At 37.4% G+C, this 17,731-nt stretch overlaps 1 protein-coding gene across 1 annotated transcript in view; it reads right to left on the bottom strand.

Annotated features, from left to right (window-relative positions):
- Positions 1-17,731, bottom strand: part of LOC127788616 (uncharacterized) — a 91,711-nt gene that overhangs the window by 42,469 nt on the left and 31,511 nt on the right. The window contains exons 6-7 of the mRNA XM_052317105.1: positions 12,249-12,323; positions 11,997-12,151 (exon numbers count right to left, since the gene is read on the bottom strand). Coding sequence (XP_052173065.1) covers positions 11,997-12,151; positions 12,249-12,323 — 230 coding nt within the window. The remainder of the gene's footprint in view (positions 1-11,996; positions 12,152-12,248; positions 12,324-17,731) is intronic.

The raw sequence follows: 17,731 nt of genomic DNA, 5'->3' as shown, positions 1-17,731 counted from the left end.
GGCAAGATAACAATAAGGCTGTACTTTCCCGTAAGAGGAAACTGGAAGAGTGAGTGTGTTCATACTTTATATCGAAATCTGCCCATTTTCACAGAATAAGGAACACAAACAAAGGATGCCAGGTAAACACACAGCAACAGGCTCCGTTAGTTTTAAGTAAAACATTTTTCAGGGAAATGTATTACTATTTTCCATGTTTGCATGACAAAGAAAAAAAAATATTTTTATATGAAAAATATTTTAACTCAAAAGGGGGAAATGACTACCAATTAAAAATCTGTTAGTTATTTTCCAAATTACACCAGAACTATTAAATTGTGTGGATAATTAAAGTTAAATAAGGAGCATTATCGGAATAATCAAGAGGGAGATAAGGCCGAATATCTCTCCTTTTATCTCTCCTTTTATTATCTTACCTCTTCTGTTTTATATCTGTAAATTTGAAATAGGTAGATAGATTAGAATTGTACATTAAGTAGGTCTCCTCTATCTCTATCTACTCATGTATATATACACTCTGTATACCATCTAATAAGAACAATTTTCTTTCTTTTTCTCCTAAATTAATCTACATGGTATCAGAGCCTTATTTCATCCAAAGGCTCTCCCAATAATTCTCTCCTTCCGCCATTCCTCCCAAAGTCTCTCTTTCATTCAACCATTCACCCATCTCATCAATATGGCCAACAGCTGTATCCAGCCATCCGAAATCATTCCTTTACCCTCCAGCAATCAAGGCACCAGTGACAACAATATGTTCGCTGTTACTGGACATAAATTAAATGGGCAGAATTACCTACAATGGTCTCAATCTGTCCAGATGTCCGTACGTGGGACAGGAAAGGATCATTACTTGACTGGGGCAGCAACCAAACCATCGGAAAAAGAGCCTACATATCGAAGTTGGAAGGCCGAGAATAATATGGTATTGTCTTGGCTTATTAATTCTATGGTGAATGAGATAAGAGAAAATTTTCTGTTATATGATACAGCCCAAGAGATTTGGGAGGCTGCTAGAGAGGCCTATTGGCATGTAGAAGACACCTCCGAATTGTTTGAGATTGAAAGCTTGCTTGTTGATCTCAAACAAGGTGAATCTCATGTGACTCAATATTTCAATTCATTGAACAAATATTGGCTGCAGTTAGATAAGTTTGATAATACTGAATGGAAGTGCAAAGAAGATTCTGCAAAATACAAGAAGATTGTGGAACAAAAGAGGCTATACAAGTTCCTAATGGGTCTGAACAAAAACCTTGATGGTGTTAGAGGAAGGATACTCGGTACAAAACCTCTCCCAAGTATCCGAGAGGATTTTTCTGAGGCTCGAAGGGAAGAAAGTAGGTTGAAGATCATGCTTAAGCCAGCAGGCCCTAATCTGGAGCACTCAGCCTTAGTCACCCGAGGTACTTCACAGAATTCCAAGCCAAGGAAGAGACGACCATGGTGTGATCACTGCCACAAAGCAGGACATACCAAGGATACATGTTGGGAGATACATGGCAAACCCCTGGACTGGAAGCCAGAACATGAGAGAAAGAGCAAAAGCAACCTAGTATCAGTGGAAGTGCCAACTACAGCTACTGCTCCAACACCATTCAGAAAGGAACAAATGGAGTGGCTGCAGTCCATGTTTGGGAAGATTCAAATTAACCAGCCCTCAACCGTAGCATCAAGATCCATTGCCCACAAAGGTACTTCTCTACATGCGTTGATTACTAAAGAGATTTATCCAATGTTTGGGTGATTGATTCAGGGGCCTCCAATCACATGACAGGTGAAATCAGTCTGTTATCTAATTTCCAGCCGTGTGACAAGAATTGGACTGTTAGGGTGGCAGATGGTTCAATGTCAAGAGTTGTGGGAATCGGGTCTATTGCTCTCTCTAAAGATGTTGTGCTAAAATCAGTTCTCTTGATGCCTAATTTGGATTGCAATCTATTATCTGTCAGTAAGCTGACATCTAATTTAGATTGTATTGCTAAGTTCTCAAAAAATGTATGAGAATTTCAGGAACAGACTTCGGGGAGGATGATTGGCAGTGCTGAAGAAGGATTGGGGCTCTACCTCCTTACAAAGACCAACTCCAAAGATAACCTAGTTCAATTCAACACCAACTCGGCCATTCCTTCGATTCATGTCATGAACCTTGGGGATGAGCTAGGGTATGAGAGGATCGAGAATGATAAGAGAAGAACATGGGGGAGAAATCCGTTGGAAGAGAGAGAACAACAAGAGGTAAAGGTAGAGAGAAAAATATTAGAGAGAAATAGAGTTTTCAATTTATTTTCATCATGCCTCCTTCCTATAGCTAAGGCAATATATATATATATATATATATATCCTCATTTAGCTACCAAACAAAGCTCTCCAACCACCTAACCTACAAGACAAAAGTGAAAAGACAACAACAACAACAACATATCCAGCCTTTATCCCACTATATGGGGTCGGCTACATGAATTCTAGACTTCCATGCATTTCTGTCTTTTGTCATATCTTCATTTAAATCCATAAATTCATATCAAACTTTAATGTCTCTCCTAAAGTCTTCTTCGGTCTGCCTCTACCTCTTTTTTTGACTAATTGTTCTATTTCATCAACTCTCCTCACAAGAGCGTCTTTTGGTCTCCTTCTTACATGACGAAACCATCTTAGTCTAGTCTCTCTCATCTTCTCCTCGATTAGTACTACTCCTACCTTATTACGAATAACTTCATTTCTAATTTTATCCTTTCTTGTATGGCCGCACATCCATCTTAACATCCTCATCTCCGCTACACTCGTCTTATGCTCATGCTGGTATTTGACTGCCCAACATTCTGAGGCATACCGCAAGATTGGTCTTATAGCTGTCCAATAGAATTTTCCTTTCAGTTTTAATGTGATTTTACCATCACATAACACTCCTGATGCATTTCTCCATTTTAGCCAACCTGCCTTAATTCTATGCACGACATCCTCGTGAATTTCTCCATCTTTTTGAATCACTAATCCCAAATATCGAAAATGGTCTTTTCTTTGTAAGATTTGGTCTTCTAGTTTTATTATAACATCATCCACTCTTGCATTCTTACTAAATTTACATTCCATATATTCTGTTTTCTTTCTACTTAATTTAAATCCCTTAGATTATAAATTGTTACTCCACAACTCAAGCTTAGTGTTCACTCCTTCTTTTGTTTCATCCACCAACACTATGTCGTCTGCAAGTAGCATACACCATGGCACCTCTGTCTGAATATCTTTAGTGAGTTCATCCATTACTAGAGCAAATAAGTATGGACTTAGTGCAAAACTTTGATGCAGTCCTAAGGTAGTTGTAAACGGTTCAGTATCCCCTCTGCATGTTCTGACCCTTGTCTCTACACCGTGATACATGTCCTTAAGGACTTGTGTAAAAACCGAGACTATAATCACTCAAGAATCACTCAAGAAACTCACCGATTCAATAACAACAATGAATACTGAAAGTAGAACATAAAAACAGAATGTAAAAAGGAGAAATCAAACCAGATTGCAGCACACACAATTTACCCTGGTTCATGCCATTTACATGGCACTACATCCAGCAATCCAAGAAGCAAACAATCCACTAGAAACAAGTCTGAAACCAGTACAACAATTCCCCTCTTCCCTCTTCCTTTACTCTCGGATACAATACTCAACCGAAGCTAACAAGAACTTGAAACAACCAGCTCTCTCTCACGCCTCTCACTGTACCGGAACCCAAGGAATAAAGAATATGATTGATTGATGATGAAAACCGGCCTCCACACCCTTCTATATATAGACTAAGGGAGGCGAAAATATCTAAGGGAGATAACTAACTTTACATAAAGTCTAAACTACCCTTACTAAAGCAATTAGATACATTTATGTCCTATTATCTAACTGCTGCCACATCATCTTCAATTCTTTCTGGTTTCTTCAATGAATCCAACTTTACTTTAGGCAAAACAGTAACAACTTGTATATAGGCTATTCCGACTCCTTTCTTCTCTAAAACCCTCCATAATACTTCTCTAGGGACCCTGTCATAAGCCTTTTCTAGATCTATAAACACCATACGTAAGTCTTTCTGATGATCCCGATACCTTTCCATTAGGCGTCTCAGTAGATATATAGCTTCCATTGTTGACCTACCAGGCATGAAACCAAACTGATTTTTTGAGACCTTTGTTTCTTTTCTGAGCGTCTGCTCTATTACTCTCTCCCAGAATTTCATGGTATGGCTCATTAACTTAATTCCTCTATAATTTTCATAGTTTTGAACATCTCCTTTGTTCTTGTATATAGAAACCAGAGTAGTCTTCCTCCACTCATCGGGCATCTTTTTTGATTTAAGGATCGCGTTAAATAATTGCGTTAGCAAAGAGATGCCTTCTTCTCCCATGCATTTCCATGCTTCTATTGGTATATTATTTGGTCCAACCGCCTTACGATTTTTCATCTTTTTAATGCTCGCCTTATTTCATTTGAACTTATGCATCGATAAAATGTATAGCTCACGTTCCCTTCGGAGTTACTAAGATGTCCCAACCTAACTCTTGTGTCACCACCATCATTAAATAATTTTGTGAAATACTCCTTCCATCTCTCCTTAATCACTCCCTCATTCACTAATACATTTTAGTTTTCATCTTTTATGCATTTCACTTGATTTAAATCCCGTGTTTTTCTTTCTCTTGCTTTAGCTAATTTATATATATCCATTTCCCCATCTTTTGTATCAAGTCGTTTATATAGATTCTCATATGCTTTTGACCTTGCTTCACTAACAGCTCTTTTTGTTGCCTTTTTTGTTTCTTTATAATTTTTTTGATTTTCTTCATTGTTGCATTGATATACAGCCTTATAGCAAATTTTCTTATTTTTAATTTTCAATTGTACCTCTTCATTCCACCACCAAGACTCCTTAAGGTTAGGGGCTCTACCATTTGTCTCTCCAAGGACTACCTTTGTCGTGCTTCTCAGGGCGTTAGCCATTTCTGTCCACATTTGGTTTGTCTGTCCTTCTCCATTCAATTCCCTTCTACCCCTTAATTTTTCTTTGAAGATTAGTTGTTTCTCCCCTTTTAAATCCCACCACCTGATTCTTGGATTTTGTTTTATGTGATTTTTTCTCTTCCAATTTCTTACTTGGACGTCAAGTACTACAAGTCTATGTTGAGTAGTCAAGCACTCTCCCGGTATCACCTTACAATCCCTACAACATAACCGATCCTCTTGTCTCATGAGGAAGTAATCTAATTGGGCGCCTGATGTGATATTTTTATATGTGATTAAGTGTTCGTCTCGTTTTTTGAACCTAGTATTGGTTATGATGAGCCCATATGCCATAGCAAAATCTAGAATAGACTTACCCTCATTATTAATTTCTCCGAATCCATACCCTCCATGTACCTCTCTATAACCGTTTCCGTCTCTACCCACGTGCTCATTTAAGTCACCTCCTGTAATCACTTTCTCTCCTCTTGGTATCATTTGTATGAGTCCCTCAAGGTCCTCCCAGAATTTTGTTTTTATCTCATCACCTAATCCTGCTTGTGGTGCATATGTACTAAAGATATTCATAGTCATTCTTTCTAGACTAACCTTCACCATAATAATCTTATCCCCTATTCTCTTTACATCAACTACCTCATCTACTAAGCTTTTATCCATAATAATCCTCACTCCATTTTTCGTTCGATCATTTCCTGTGTACCATATTTTATATCCAGTTTCTGATAAAGTTTTTGCTTTTTTCCCTACCCATCTCGTCTCTTGAAGGCACATAATATTAATTTTTCTCCTAATCATCACATCTACCACTTCCATAGCTTTGTCTGTTAATGTTCCTATGTTCCATAACCCAATCCTTAGTCTATGATTTTGTTTTTGGCCTTAACTTTGAATTTGATTTTGTTTTTTATTTTGATTTTGGACTAGCTTCTTTACCCACACCCGTCCAAGCAAATGCGAGAACCCTTGCTCATTTGTCACTACATCCGGGCGCCGATGCAGCGACCCTAGCTCACTTGACACCACAAGCGAGCAGTGTAGCACGTCGCTATGAAGGGTTATGCCCACGCCCAAACAATTTTTCATAATTTGTCTAGAGTTCATGTTTTGGATCCGACTAAGTTTTACGTTAGCTGTCGGCTACCTAACACAACCCTCCTCCTTTATCCGAGCTTGGGACCGGCAGTGGAAAAGATAAAAAGAGAAAAATATCCTAACAAACTATTGCAACCCTATTACAATAATACCCTTCTATTATTCTTTGGATCATGACAATTCGTTTCTCCAATTCTTCTACTACTAATAATAGTGCAATTATGCTATGGCACTATAGATTAGGACATCCAAACTTTGTTTATCTTAGGAAATTATTCCCATCATTGTTTAAGAGTCAAGATCCACATCAAATGTCTTGTGAAATCTGTCAATACTCTAAACATGTTAGGAATAATTATCCTAGTCAAAGTTATACTTCTTCACATCCTTTTTCATTGATTCATAGTGATGATTGGGGACCTTCTCCAATTAAAAACATAACTGGCTCTCGTTGGTTTGTTTCATTTATTGATGACCATACTCAACTTACATGGGTATTTCTTATGAAACAAAATTCCAAAGTTGGCCCTGTATTCCAAATGTTTCATTCTATGGTGGAGAGACAATTCAATGCCACAATTCAAATCCTACGAACCGATAATGCCAAGGAATATTTTTCTTCAATCCTTGGCTCCTATCTTTCAAAACATGGCATTATACATCAAAGATCATGTGTGGATACACTCCAACAAAATGGTGTAGCCGAAAGAAAAAATCGACATATTCTAGAAGTGGCTCGATCTTTGCTATTTTCCACCAATGTCCCTAAACATTTTTGGGGTGAAGCAATCCTCATTGCCACCTATCTCATTAACAGATTGCCTTATCAAATCCTAAATCTTCATACACCTAGCCAAGTGTTACTCTAGGCTGCTATCTCATATTCCTCACACTAGGCTGCTATCTCATATTCCTCTTAAAATCTTTGGGTGTACTGTCTTTGTTCATGTACACCAACAATTCCGCAACAAACTTGACCCTAAATCTCTTAAATGCATTTTCATTGGATATTCCACTCATCAAAAAGGGTACGAGTGTTACTCTCCCAAGCATTAGCGAATGTTTAATTGCATGGATGTCACATTTTTTGAACATCAACTCTATTATCCCAAAACTAATACTCAGGGGGAGAATTAGTCATCCTATATTTCTCAAGAATATCAATTTTCGGATACTCTCCCAAGTCCCTCTCAACCTGATCCTATGCAGCCAAGTCCGAACCCTCAACTTGATCCTAATCAAATAGGACAACCCAAGCCTCCGCCTACCTTACACACTGCTCCCACAAGTTCCCTTAGTCCGTAGCCTTCTACTACCGAAGAACTTCAAGTTTACTCTCGAAGGAAGTCTAAAACAGAAAAAGAACCTCAATCCTACCTCTCAGGCTGACCCCAATCCTCTCCAAAGTGATGAAAATCTTAATAGTGCAGCCACTGACAGTGATGAAAATGTTGATAGAGCGGCCACTGATGAAAGCATTGATTGGCCTAAACCCTAAACTCAGCACCCGATACACAATTACATATCCTACAAGGATCTTTCATCACGGTTTTCTGTATTTTTATCCAACTTGAATAAGGAGCAAGTACCAAATACGGTTAGAGAAGCATTGAAACATCCACAATGGAAACAGGCTGTTTTTTATGAGATGAATGCCTTAGAGAAAAATGGGACATGGGAGGTAACCACCTTACCTCCTGGACAGCAACCAATAGATTGCAAATGGATTTTTACAATGAAGTATAGGGAAGATGGGCAAATTGATTGATTCAAAGCTCGGCTAGTAGTAAAAGGATTCACTCAATCCTATGGTATTGACTACCAAGAGGCTTTTGCTCCGGTAGCAAAACTGAACACAAAACTGAACACCATCTGAATCCCTCTATCTCTAGCTGCAAATCTAGATTGGCCTCTCAACCAACTAGATGTTAAGAATGCCTTTTTAAATGGGACCCTAGAAGAAGAAGTCTACATGGAAATCCCTCATGGCTTTGAAACAAACTATACAAGAGATCAGGTATGCAAACACAAACAATCCCTCTATGGACTCAACCAATCACCAAGAGCTTGGTTGGAGAGATTTACGATCAAGTTGATCACACATTGTTCATCAAACATAAAATGGGAGGTAGCTTAACCATTCTTATATTGTATGTGGATGATATTAGAATTACAGGAAATGACAGGCCTGAAATGAATAATCTCAAAGGGATGCTTGCAAGAGAGTTTGAAATCAAAGATCTAGAAAATCTCAGATATTTCTTGGGTATGGAAGTTGCAAAATCCAAAGAAAGCATCTCAATATCTCAAAGGAAGTATACCTTGGATCTTCTAAAAGAAACAAGAATGTTGGGTGCACCTATGGATTCAACTACAAAATTGGGTCTAGGCAAAGTGCACCAGTTGATAAAGGGAGATATCAAAGATTGGCAGGAAAGTTAAATATACTTATCCCACACACGACCAGATATAAGCTTCTCAGTAAGTTGTGTTAGTCAATTTATGAATGATCCTAGAGAAGTTCATATGGAAGCTATCTATCACATCTGAAAATATTTAAAATTGACTCCTAGGAAAGGTTTGATGTTCTTGGAAACAAACAATTGAGGAATAGAAGTATATAGAGATGTTGATTAGGCTGGTTCAATTTATGACAAGAGATCAACCTACGGGTATTACTCATTCGTTAGGGTAAATTTGGTCACCTGGCGCAGCAAGAAACAGTCTGTAGTGTCTAGAAGTAGTGCAGAGGCTGAGTTTAGAGCTATGGCTCAAGATTTTTGTGAAGGAATATGGTTGAGGAGAATATTTCAAGAACTACAAGTGGTTGTCCCCAAATCAGTTCAAGTATTGTGTGATAATCAATTAGCTATCAGCATAGCAAAGAATCCGGTACACCATGATAGAACAAAACATATCGAAATAGATCAGCATTTCATTAAGGAAAAGTTGGAAGAAGGGATGTTTCAGCTAATATATACTCCTACTAACAATCAAGTGGCGGATATTCTAACGAAGGCTCTACCGAGAAGAGTGTTTGATGAATTAAACCCCAAGCTTGGTTTTTTCTAGCCCAAGCATGAGGGGGTGTGTGGTGTGGATAATTAAAGTTAAATAAGGAGCATTATCCCTAGTTTCATCCAAGAAAATCCTTCTAATATGTCAGAATAATCAAGAGGGAAATAAGGCTGAACATCTCTCTTTTTATCTATCCTTTTATTATTTTATCTCTTCTGTTTTATATTTGTAAATTTGAAATAGGTAGATAGATTAGAATTGTACATTAAGTAGGTCTTCTCTGTCTCTATCTACTGGTGTATATATACACTTTGTATACCATCTAATAAGAACAAATTTCTTTCTTTTTTCTCCTAAATTAATCTACAAATTATTTTTTCTTCCATCAAAACACCTTTACAACTACATATATACATGTATAAGTACATATACACACCCAAACATATATGTAAAATATGTATACATATATACATAAAATATGTACATATACAAACATACACACAAATATAATTACATATATATATATATGCACGTAAAAACATGTACACACATCCATGCATGTATATGTTCGTACATAGATAAATATAATTTTAATACATACGGCGACCTCTCAACAATTAGAAAATATGGTGTTTGATCCATGAAGTGCAAAACATCAAGATTCAATGTCTTAATTATTAAAAATTGTTACTTTAAGCTATTCCCGTGACTGAGAGTAAACGGAGGCGTTATCTACGCCACATAAGATGTCATGTCACATGAACAAAACGCCACGTCCCCAAGACACACCAGATTAGACTTAATACATAAATATGACATTTAGTCCCTTAACAATTAAAAAATTTGACATTCTATCTCTAATATGAGAAAAAAAAAAAAAAAGACCAACCTTGATTAAAAAGGGATGGGCTAAATTTCATAAAAAGATAGAAAAATATTAAAAAAAAACTAAATTTCATAAAAAGATCTAAAAGTTTCACAAAAAGGACCTAAAAATAATCCCCAAAAAAACTTTAAAATTTCATAAAAAAGAGTTTAAAATATTCTAAAAAAATGACCTAAAAATAATTTAAAAAATGACCTAAATTTCATAAAAAGAGCTAAAATTTTCATTAAAAAAATAACTGAAATATTCAAAGAAAGACCTAAATTTCATAAAATACCTAAAAATTTCATAAAAAGGCATAAAAATAATCAAAAAAGACCTAAATTTGATATTTTATGTTTTATTTTTAGGAATTTTTTATAAATTTTAGATTTTTTTTAATATTTTTTGGTTTTTAAAAAAAAAATTAGGTCTTTTTCGATATTTTTAGGTCTTTTTTTTATGAAATTTAGGTTTTCTTTTTAATCAATTTCGGTATTTTTTCATATTAGGACCACATGTTAAATTTTTTAATTGTTGAGAAACCATATGTCATATTTATAGATTAAGTCTATATCTTACTGATATGACCCTTTTTATGTGACGTGGCATCTTAGTGGCGTAGATAAAAACTCTATTTACTCTCAGTCACAATAAGAACTTAAAGCAATAATTTGTAATAGTCGAGATACTGAATCTTTTGCACTTTAGGGACCAAATTTTATATTTTTTAATTGTTAAGAGGTCGCCTTATGTATTAAGCCATAAATATATATCTGCATATACATACATATATTTCTCTTAGAAAAATATTTCTTGTGTGGAAAAAAATGAAAATATTCTCTTGGAAAACATTTTCACATGCAAACCAAACACTGAAAAATGATCAAAAGCTATTTATTGTGTAAAATATTTTCACACGTAAATTATTTTCCAATGTAAAATGTTTTACGTTGAAACAACCTAAATGAAAAATTGGAACCAGCTTCAAGAATGGAGACTCTATACACTTAAGCTTAAGAGGAAGTAGCAAATGTCTCCCAAGGGATGTAAATGAGGCACCAATTAACCCCATTTACATATTTGCTTTAAAAAATTTTCAAATGAGCCTTGTACGGAGGACCGAGTGCCTCCCATGTTCGGTCGTACTCATAACCGCATCAGGTCTCCAAGGTGAACAGCCTCTGGTCGATGGAACAATGTAGGCAAGGGAAGTCGGCAAAATGGATCCGTAACTTCAGGAAAATGATTGGCTCTGAGGGCTGGGCACGGGGGTCCCAATCTCTAGCCCGTCGGCTGTCGGCGAACTGCTCGAGCTACTCCCGCGGCGAGAGCGGGTCGCCACGTGCCGGCCGGGGGACGGACTGGGAACGGCTCCTCGCGGGGCCTTCCCCGGGCGTCGAACAGTCGATTCAGAACTGGTACGGACAAGGGTAATCCGACTGTTTAATTAAAACAAAGCATTGCAATTGACAGACTAAGAGCTTTTTCTTGGCACCAAAAGGTGAAATCCCTCACCTTAGCCCCCCCCCCCCCCCCCAACTGCCCCACGCCAAGGGGGGGAGGTTAATCAGGTACACGCAAGCCATGGTCAACGGGAGGCCCAGCGCTGGCTGCCCACAAGACTAAGAACTCTTTCTTAATTCTATGGGTGGTGGTGCATGGCCGTCCTTAGTTGGTGGAGCGATTTGTCTGGTTAATTCCGTTAAGGAACGAGACCTCAGCCTGCTAACTAGCTATGTGAAGGTGACCCTCCACAACTAACTTCTTAGAGGGACTATGGCCTTTCAAATACTTCATTTTTATATTTGTTTTCACTTTAAAGAGGTTAAGTGTGACCCATTAGGGACCCATTTACATCCCTAGGTTTCACCATAAAAACTACACAAGACAACTTCAGCTTGAAATAACAATGAAACTGACACGAAATCCATGTTCAAGATTCATATAAGACCTGCTAAATCATACTGCATAGAACACAGAAACAAAGTTTAAAAGTTCAAGGGCAAACCTCTCATCATCTGATTCATCAATGTCATTATCAGAATCTGTAGATGTAATGGTTACATCTGGTTTAAGTTGAGCTGACTGAAGCAACGGAGGCATTACAACCCTCATGTAAGGGAGGAAATCTTGTCCCAAGCACTTGCAGAGCCTAGCCCAAGCCTAATGCATATAGAAAATACATATCAGGAAAACAACCCATAATAATAAGTAAAAGACAAATACTTCCTCATCATATAATTCAATAAATCATTCCTACTTGTAGCATATAACTTGTAGTAGGATCATCTGTCTCCAATTGAGATCCTTGCAATGACATGAGCACTTCCATAACCTTGCATAAAAGTCATGTTAATAATAGTTAGTGAAAACTAAAATGATACACTTGACCAAAACATGTTATCTGTGAAAGGGAGAGAATACTGAGCTGTAGCATGAACCTACATAAAGGTCATAACATAAGAACTCAAGATGCAAAACAAAAAGAAGAGTCAACAGCAGTTCAAGACAAAAGCACAGGAAGAGAATGAATAATATAGCATAATTTACATAAGTCTACACAAGAGCATTTTGAATTAGCAGTAATGCCCTTTGGCCTAACCAATCCCCAACCACATTCCAAGCCTTGATGAACCAAATCTTTGCTCCTAATCACTAAGACTGCATCCTAGTAGTTTTTTGACAATATTCTTGTGTACGGCCCATCTTTTTCCAACCACATTGATCACTTGAGGGCGACATTCAAAGTCCTTGCCATGTGCTAACAACTTGGATGACTGACATGTGAGGGTGGTGACTTACACATGTGGGTAGTTATAGATAACATGACTTTAGCAAAAGCTATATCCAATTGCATTTCTCTAGTTTTGGTGGGATTTAAGGGGCAAGGACTTAGTATATATAGAACTAATCCTATCCGCCTAAAGACATCTACAAAATTCAACTAAAATTCATTTGAATCTCCCTTAATCTCTCTCTCTCTCTCTCTCTCTCTCTCTTCATTTCCCTCTCTGTATCTCTTCATTCCCTTATAAAATTCTCTCAGGTCACATCCAATCAATGAGAATTCGGTGTTAGATCAGAGATCTGACAAATTGGTATTTGAGCACAACTCAGGCCGATGAGAATTCGATGGAGTTTCCATGCAGAAAGGGACACGAATGAAGAATTTGGAGTCACAACTATAGTAGTTCAACTATGTTGGATCTACAAACTCGAGTAGAGTTTTTGTAGATTGGATCAACCACGAGGTGATCATGGCAATGGATAGGAAGATGGATAATTCAATGGAAGGACTAAGGAGATTGGACACAACAATTTCACAAATCAGAGATGAGGTGGGAAGTCAAATCCAGGATCAACTCCTTAGTTTCATGGTGATGTTCACTCGACAAAAACAAGTAAGAATCTCCCCTAACTTTCCCCCTAGAGAGAGGACTGAGCCGATCTTAATTGGACATGGAGTGAGTAATACGAACGTTGGCCCCTCAAAAATAGAGGCAGATTCGGCGGAAACAGAGGAGAATGTGGTAGAATGGAGGTGAGAGGGACCGACTGTTCCAAATCAACCAAGGTCTCCAATGCCTAAATTAGAGATCCATATGTTTGATGGGATTAACCCGCAGTGGTGGGTAAGGAAGTGTGAATGGATGTTCAATTGGTATAATGTGCCAGAGAGACACCGGGTGGCTCTGGCAGCAACTTATTTCAATGATACTGGAAATGTCTGGTATCAAGGCTAGTCGAAGGTAAGGGGAGTGTGTCCATGGGATGACTTTGTAGAGAAGCTGTGTGAGAGATTTGGAGACAGGAACAGGATGGACGTAGTAAAGGAATTTAACAAACTTAAGCAAAAAGGGGAGTACAAGCCTACCAGCTTCGGTTTGAGAAGTTGAAATCTCTCATGCCCAATCTCAACCCACACCAATGTCACACCCTAGGGTTGAGCTATGGTGTGAAAGGGAATTTGGGAAGATTAATAGAAGAATTTAAAGGGGGATATCAGATGGAAGGAAGAGAAATAGCAAAAAATATGAGAGTATTCGAAAGAAAGGAAGAGGATATCACATAGAGAAGAAGAAGATTAGAGAGAATTGTAGAATATTCTTCAATACCATTCATGAAATCCAACATCAAGTTGTGGCTCAATATATAGGCTCACAGTTGCAACTATTTTAGCTACAAGACAAAGGCTATAACCGCCTTAACTACAAGACAAAAGGGGAACACACAAGAAAGAGAAAATATCCTAACAGACTCTAGTTACAAGACAAATAACCCTAACAGAAATGGAAATTAAAACCAAAATTACAAATACTACCCTTAACATACGACAACCTATCAGAAACATACTTTGTGTCTAGCTTCGTAAGCGGGTTGAGTGAAGAACTTAGACCCATGATGAAAATGCTACAACCTAGAATAATGGAACAAGCGACCGAGAGTGCGAGGCTACAAGAGTTGATGGTGGAAGCAATAATGAAGAAACAGAGGTAGTAGTGTGGAAGGAATTAAAGTCTAAAAAGTAGTTGATAGTAGTCTTTGTTATTATGCTGCTATTGTATTGAATTAATGTAACCACTATTACTTGTGATTCTGTTGTATTTGTTTTAAGCATTGTAAGGTTGTTAGGCGGTTAATCTAAGTATGTAAACTTAGCTTCATTTCAGTTTTTGTATTGAATTCATTTTTCTATGCAATAAAGTTTAGCGAGGTTCTTTTTCTCTCTCGCATTTCTTCTTGTCCATCGCGAAGCTCTTGCTTCATGGTTGTCAATCCCAATTCAACCACCTCCGATCACGAGGCTCAGGTTGTCAATCCCAAGTACCTCAATTGGATCTGATCATATGTTGCTAGGTTGGTTATTTTATACCATAGAGAAAGAAGTTCTTGCATAGGTGATTCATTGTGAATCATCTGCCAAGGTATGGACCATTCTTAAAAACCTTTATTCTCAGCAAACTATTGCTAAATCATTTCAATTGAAACAACAATTAAGATCTATAAAGAAAAATGTTATGTCTGTCAGTGATTATATTTTAAAAATCAAGGTCATAGGACGTGCCCTAACTGCTATTGGAGAACTTTTAAATGATAAAGATCTATTAATGGCTATTCTCAATGGGTTAAGACAATGATTATGAGTTTGTCATGAGCCTTATTACCGATCACCTATCAAATGGATGAAATGAATATAGAGAAGGTTCAATATCTTTTAATGATGCATCAACAGAGACTTGCTGCAAAAAAATATGTCTAATTCTTCTGTGTTTGGTTTTGATTGTGGTGCATTGCCATATATGCATGTTAATATTGCCTCTCCATGGTCTAGGAATGGGAATGGTTCTAATAGAGGAGATTTTCTTAATAGAGGTGGTTTTGTTCCACGTGGAGGTGGTTATAGAGGAGGAAGAGGCTGTGGCAAGTCTTCTAGTATGAGAATTTATTGTCAATTATGTGGGAAGCCCAGTCATTTTGCAAACAAATGCTATCATAGGTTTGATAGAAACTTCCAACATATTTCAAGTCCAAACTTTGGCAGAGGTGGTGATATGTTGCAATCTGACCCACAGGTCTTTATAGCTACTCCCAATGAGTCTAATGAAGCTTTCATGACTGAAATAGGGTCTGTACCTAGGGCTCACTGTGACTATTTGCCTCAACCTTCAAAGACACAATCTTAGTCCTCTTCTTTTTCATCCTATCTTGGCAAACCTTCTTGGTTTGTAGATTCCGAAGCTAGAAACCACATTACTTCCAGCCTTAACAACATTTCTCTTCATTCTCCATACAGTGGCAGGCAGTGACAAAGTTGAAATGGCCAATGGTAAGAAGCTTCTTATTTCTAACATTGGGCTTAGTCAATTGTATACTCAAACTACTCCCACTTCCATCATTTCTTTACCTAATATTCTTCATGTCCTAATATGAAGAAAAATCTTATTAGAAACAATCTTATTAGTGTTTCTAAGCTTACTAGGGATCATAATGTGATTGTTGAGTTTCATTCTGATTCTTGCTTGATTAAGGACAAGGATTCAGGGCTGGTGCTACTTCAAAGAATCCTTAAAGATGGGCTCTACCAACTAGCTCCAGCATTTGTTCATGTTATATCCAAGGCTGTGAATTTTTTCAAGCACAGAAATCTCGTTGCTAATGTTCCTTCCTCTTTGAATAAATGTAAAGGACAGAGTCTGTACTCTTCTAATGTGTCTTCTAGCATAAATGTAGCCCATGTCATCAGTGTATGTCAGTAATGGAATGGCAGATTAGGGCATCCTTCTTTTCATGTACTCCAATCCGTTTTGAATAAAATCAATGTTCCTTGTTCCAATTCTAATATTTCCTTTTGTGATTCTTGCAAATTAGGAAAATTACATCAGCTTCCCTTTGCTAAATGTAAAATCATAGCAAAGAAACCTTTAGAGTTGGTTTACTCAGATTTGTGAGGTCCTTTTGTTATTTCTACTGAGGGGTATCGATATTATATTATTTTTATTGATGCTTACACTAGGTATACATGGCTATATCCCTTGAAACTAAAGTCTGATGCCTTGACCATTTTTAAAACTTTCTATAAATTTGCTAAATTACAATATCAATCCAAAATTAAGGCTCTCCAAACTGAGAATGGAGGAGAATTTAAAGCCTTTTTGCCTTATCTTCATGCCTATGGCATTCAACCTCAATTTACTTGCCCTTATACACACCAACAAAATGGTGTTGCTGGAAGAAAATATCGACACATAGTAGAGATGGGTCTTACATTGTTTGCCCATGTGCACATGCCCTTAAAATTTTGGGTAGAGGCATTTCAAACCGCTATCTACACCATTGACCTATAACCAGCCTCACCTCTAAAGTTTCAATCTCCCTTTGAACTACTTTACCACAAACAACCCAATTATATGCAACTACAGCCCTTTGGATGTACTTGCTTTCCTTATCTTCGACCCTATAACAAACATTTCTTGGTTATAGCCATGTTCAAGCTAGATATAAGTGCTTGCATCCCTCGGGGAAAGTTTGTGTCAAGACACATGCAATTTAATACAGAGGAGTATCCCTTTTCTCTTTTGTTTTCAACTCCTCCTTGTCAATCACAGTCAGTATCTAATATTCATTCCACTACGTTTCTCCAATCTCTTCCTTCCTTCTCTTTTAGTTCTTCAGCTCCTAAAGTAGCACAACCATCTATCCCCACCTTATCTCCTTCTATTTCTGTTGATTCCTATCTTGCTCATTCCTTACCCACTAACACTTATTAGCACCGAATTCCATCCAAGTTATCTAAACATAAAGATGCTCCAGCACCTTCTGTCCATCCTATGGTCACCAAATCCAAATCCAAGTAGCTGCTTGTCACCTCTCCTCATGCCCTAGTGAGTTCCCTAGAACCCAATTATGATCATGAAGCTCTCTTAGATTCTAATTGGATTAAAGCAATGGAAGAAGAATTTTCTGCACTACAACGTAATCATACATGGGAGCTTGTTCCCTTTTCCCAAGTCGATGTTTAAAGTTAAATACACTTCTGATGGGTCTATTCTTAAGCATAAAGCTTGATTAGTAAATAAGGGTTTCCTCCAAAGTCCTAGGATTGACTATGCTTAGTCTTGTTGTCAAGGTTCCTACTATTCGGGTTTTGTTTTCCTTGGTTGTTACCTTTGGCTGGGATATTCAGCAAGTTGATGTCAACAATGCTTTTCTTAATGGTAATCTAACTGAAGAGGTGTTCATGTC

Source organism: Diospyros lotus, chromosome 1, assembly GCF_014633365.1.
Source record: "Diospyros lotus cultivar Yz01 chromosome 1, ASM1463336v1, whole genome shotgun sequence".
In the NCBI taxonomy this organism is placed as follows: domain Eukaryota; kingdom Viridiplantae; phylum Streptophyta; class Magnoliopsida; order Ericales; family Ebenaceae; genus Diospyros; species Diospyros lotus.
The sequence above is the reverse complement of the archived record's forward strand: the minus strand, read 5'-3'. Positions and strand labels throughout refer to the sequence as shown.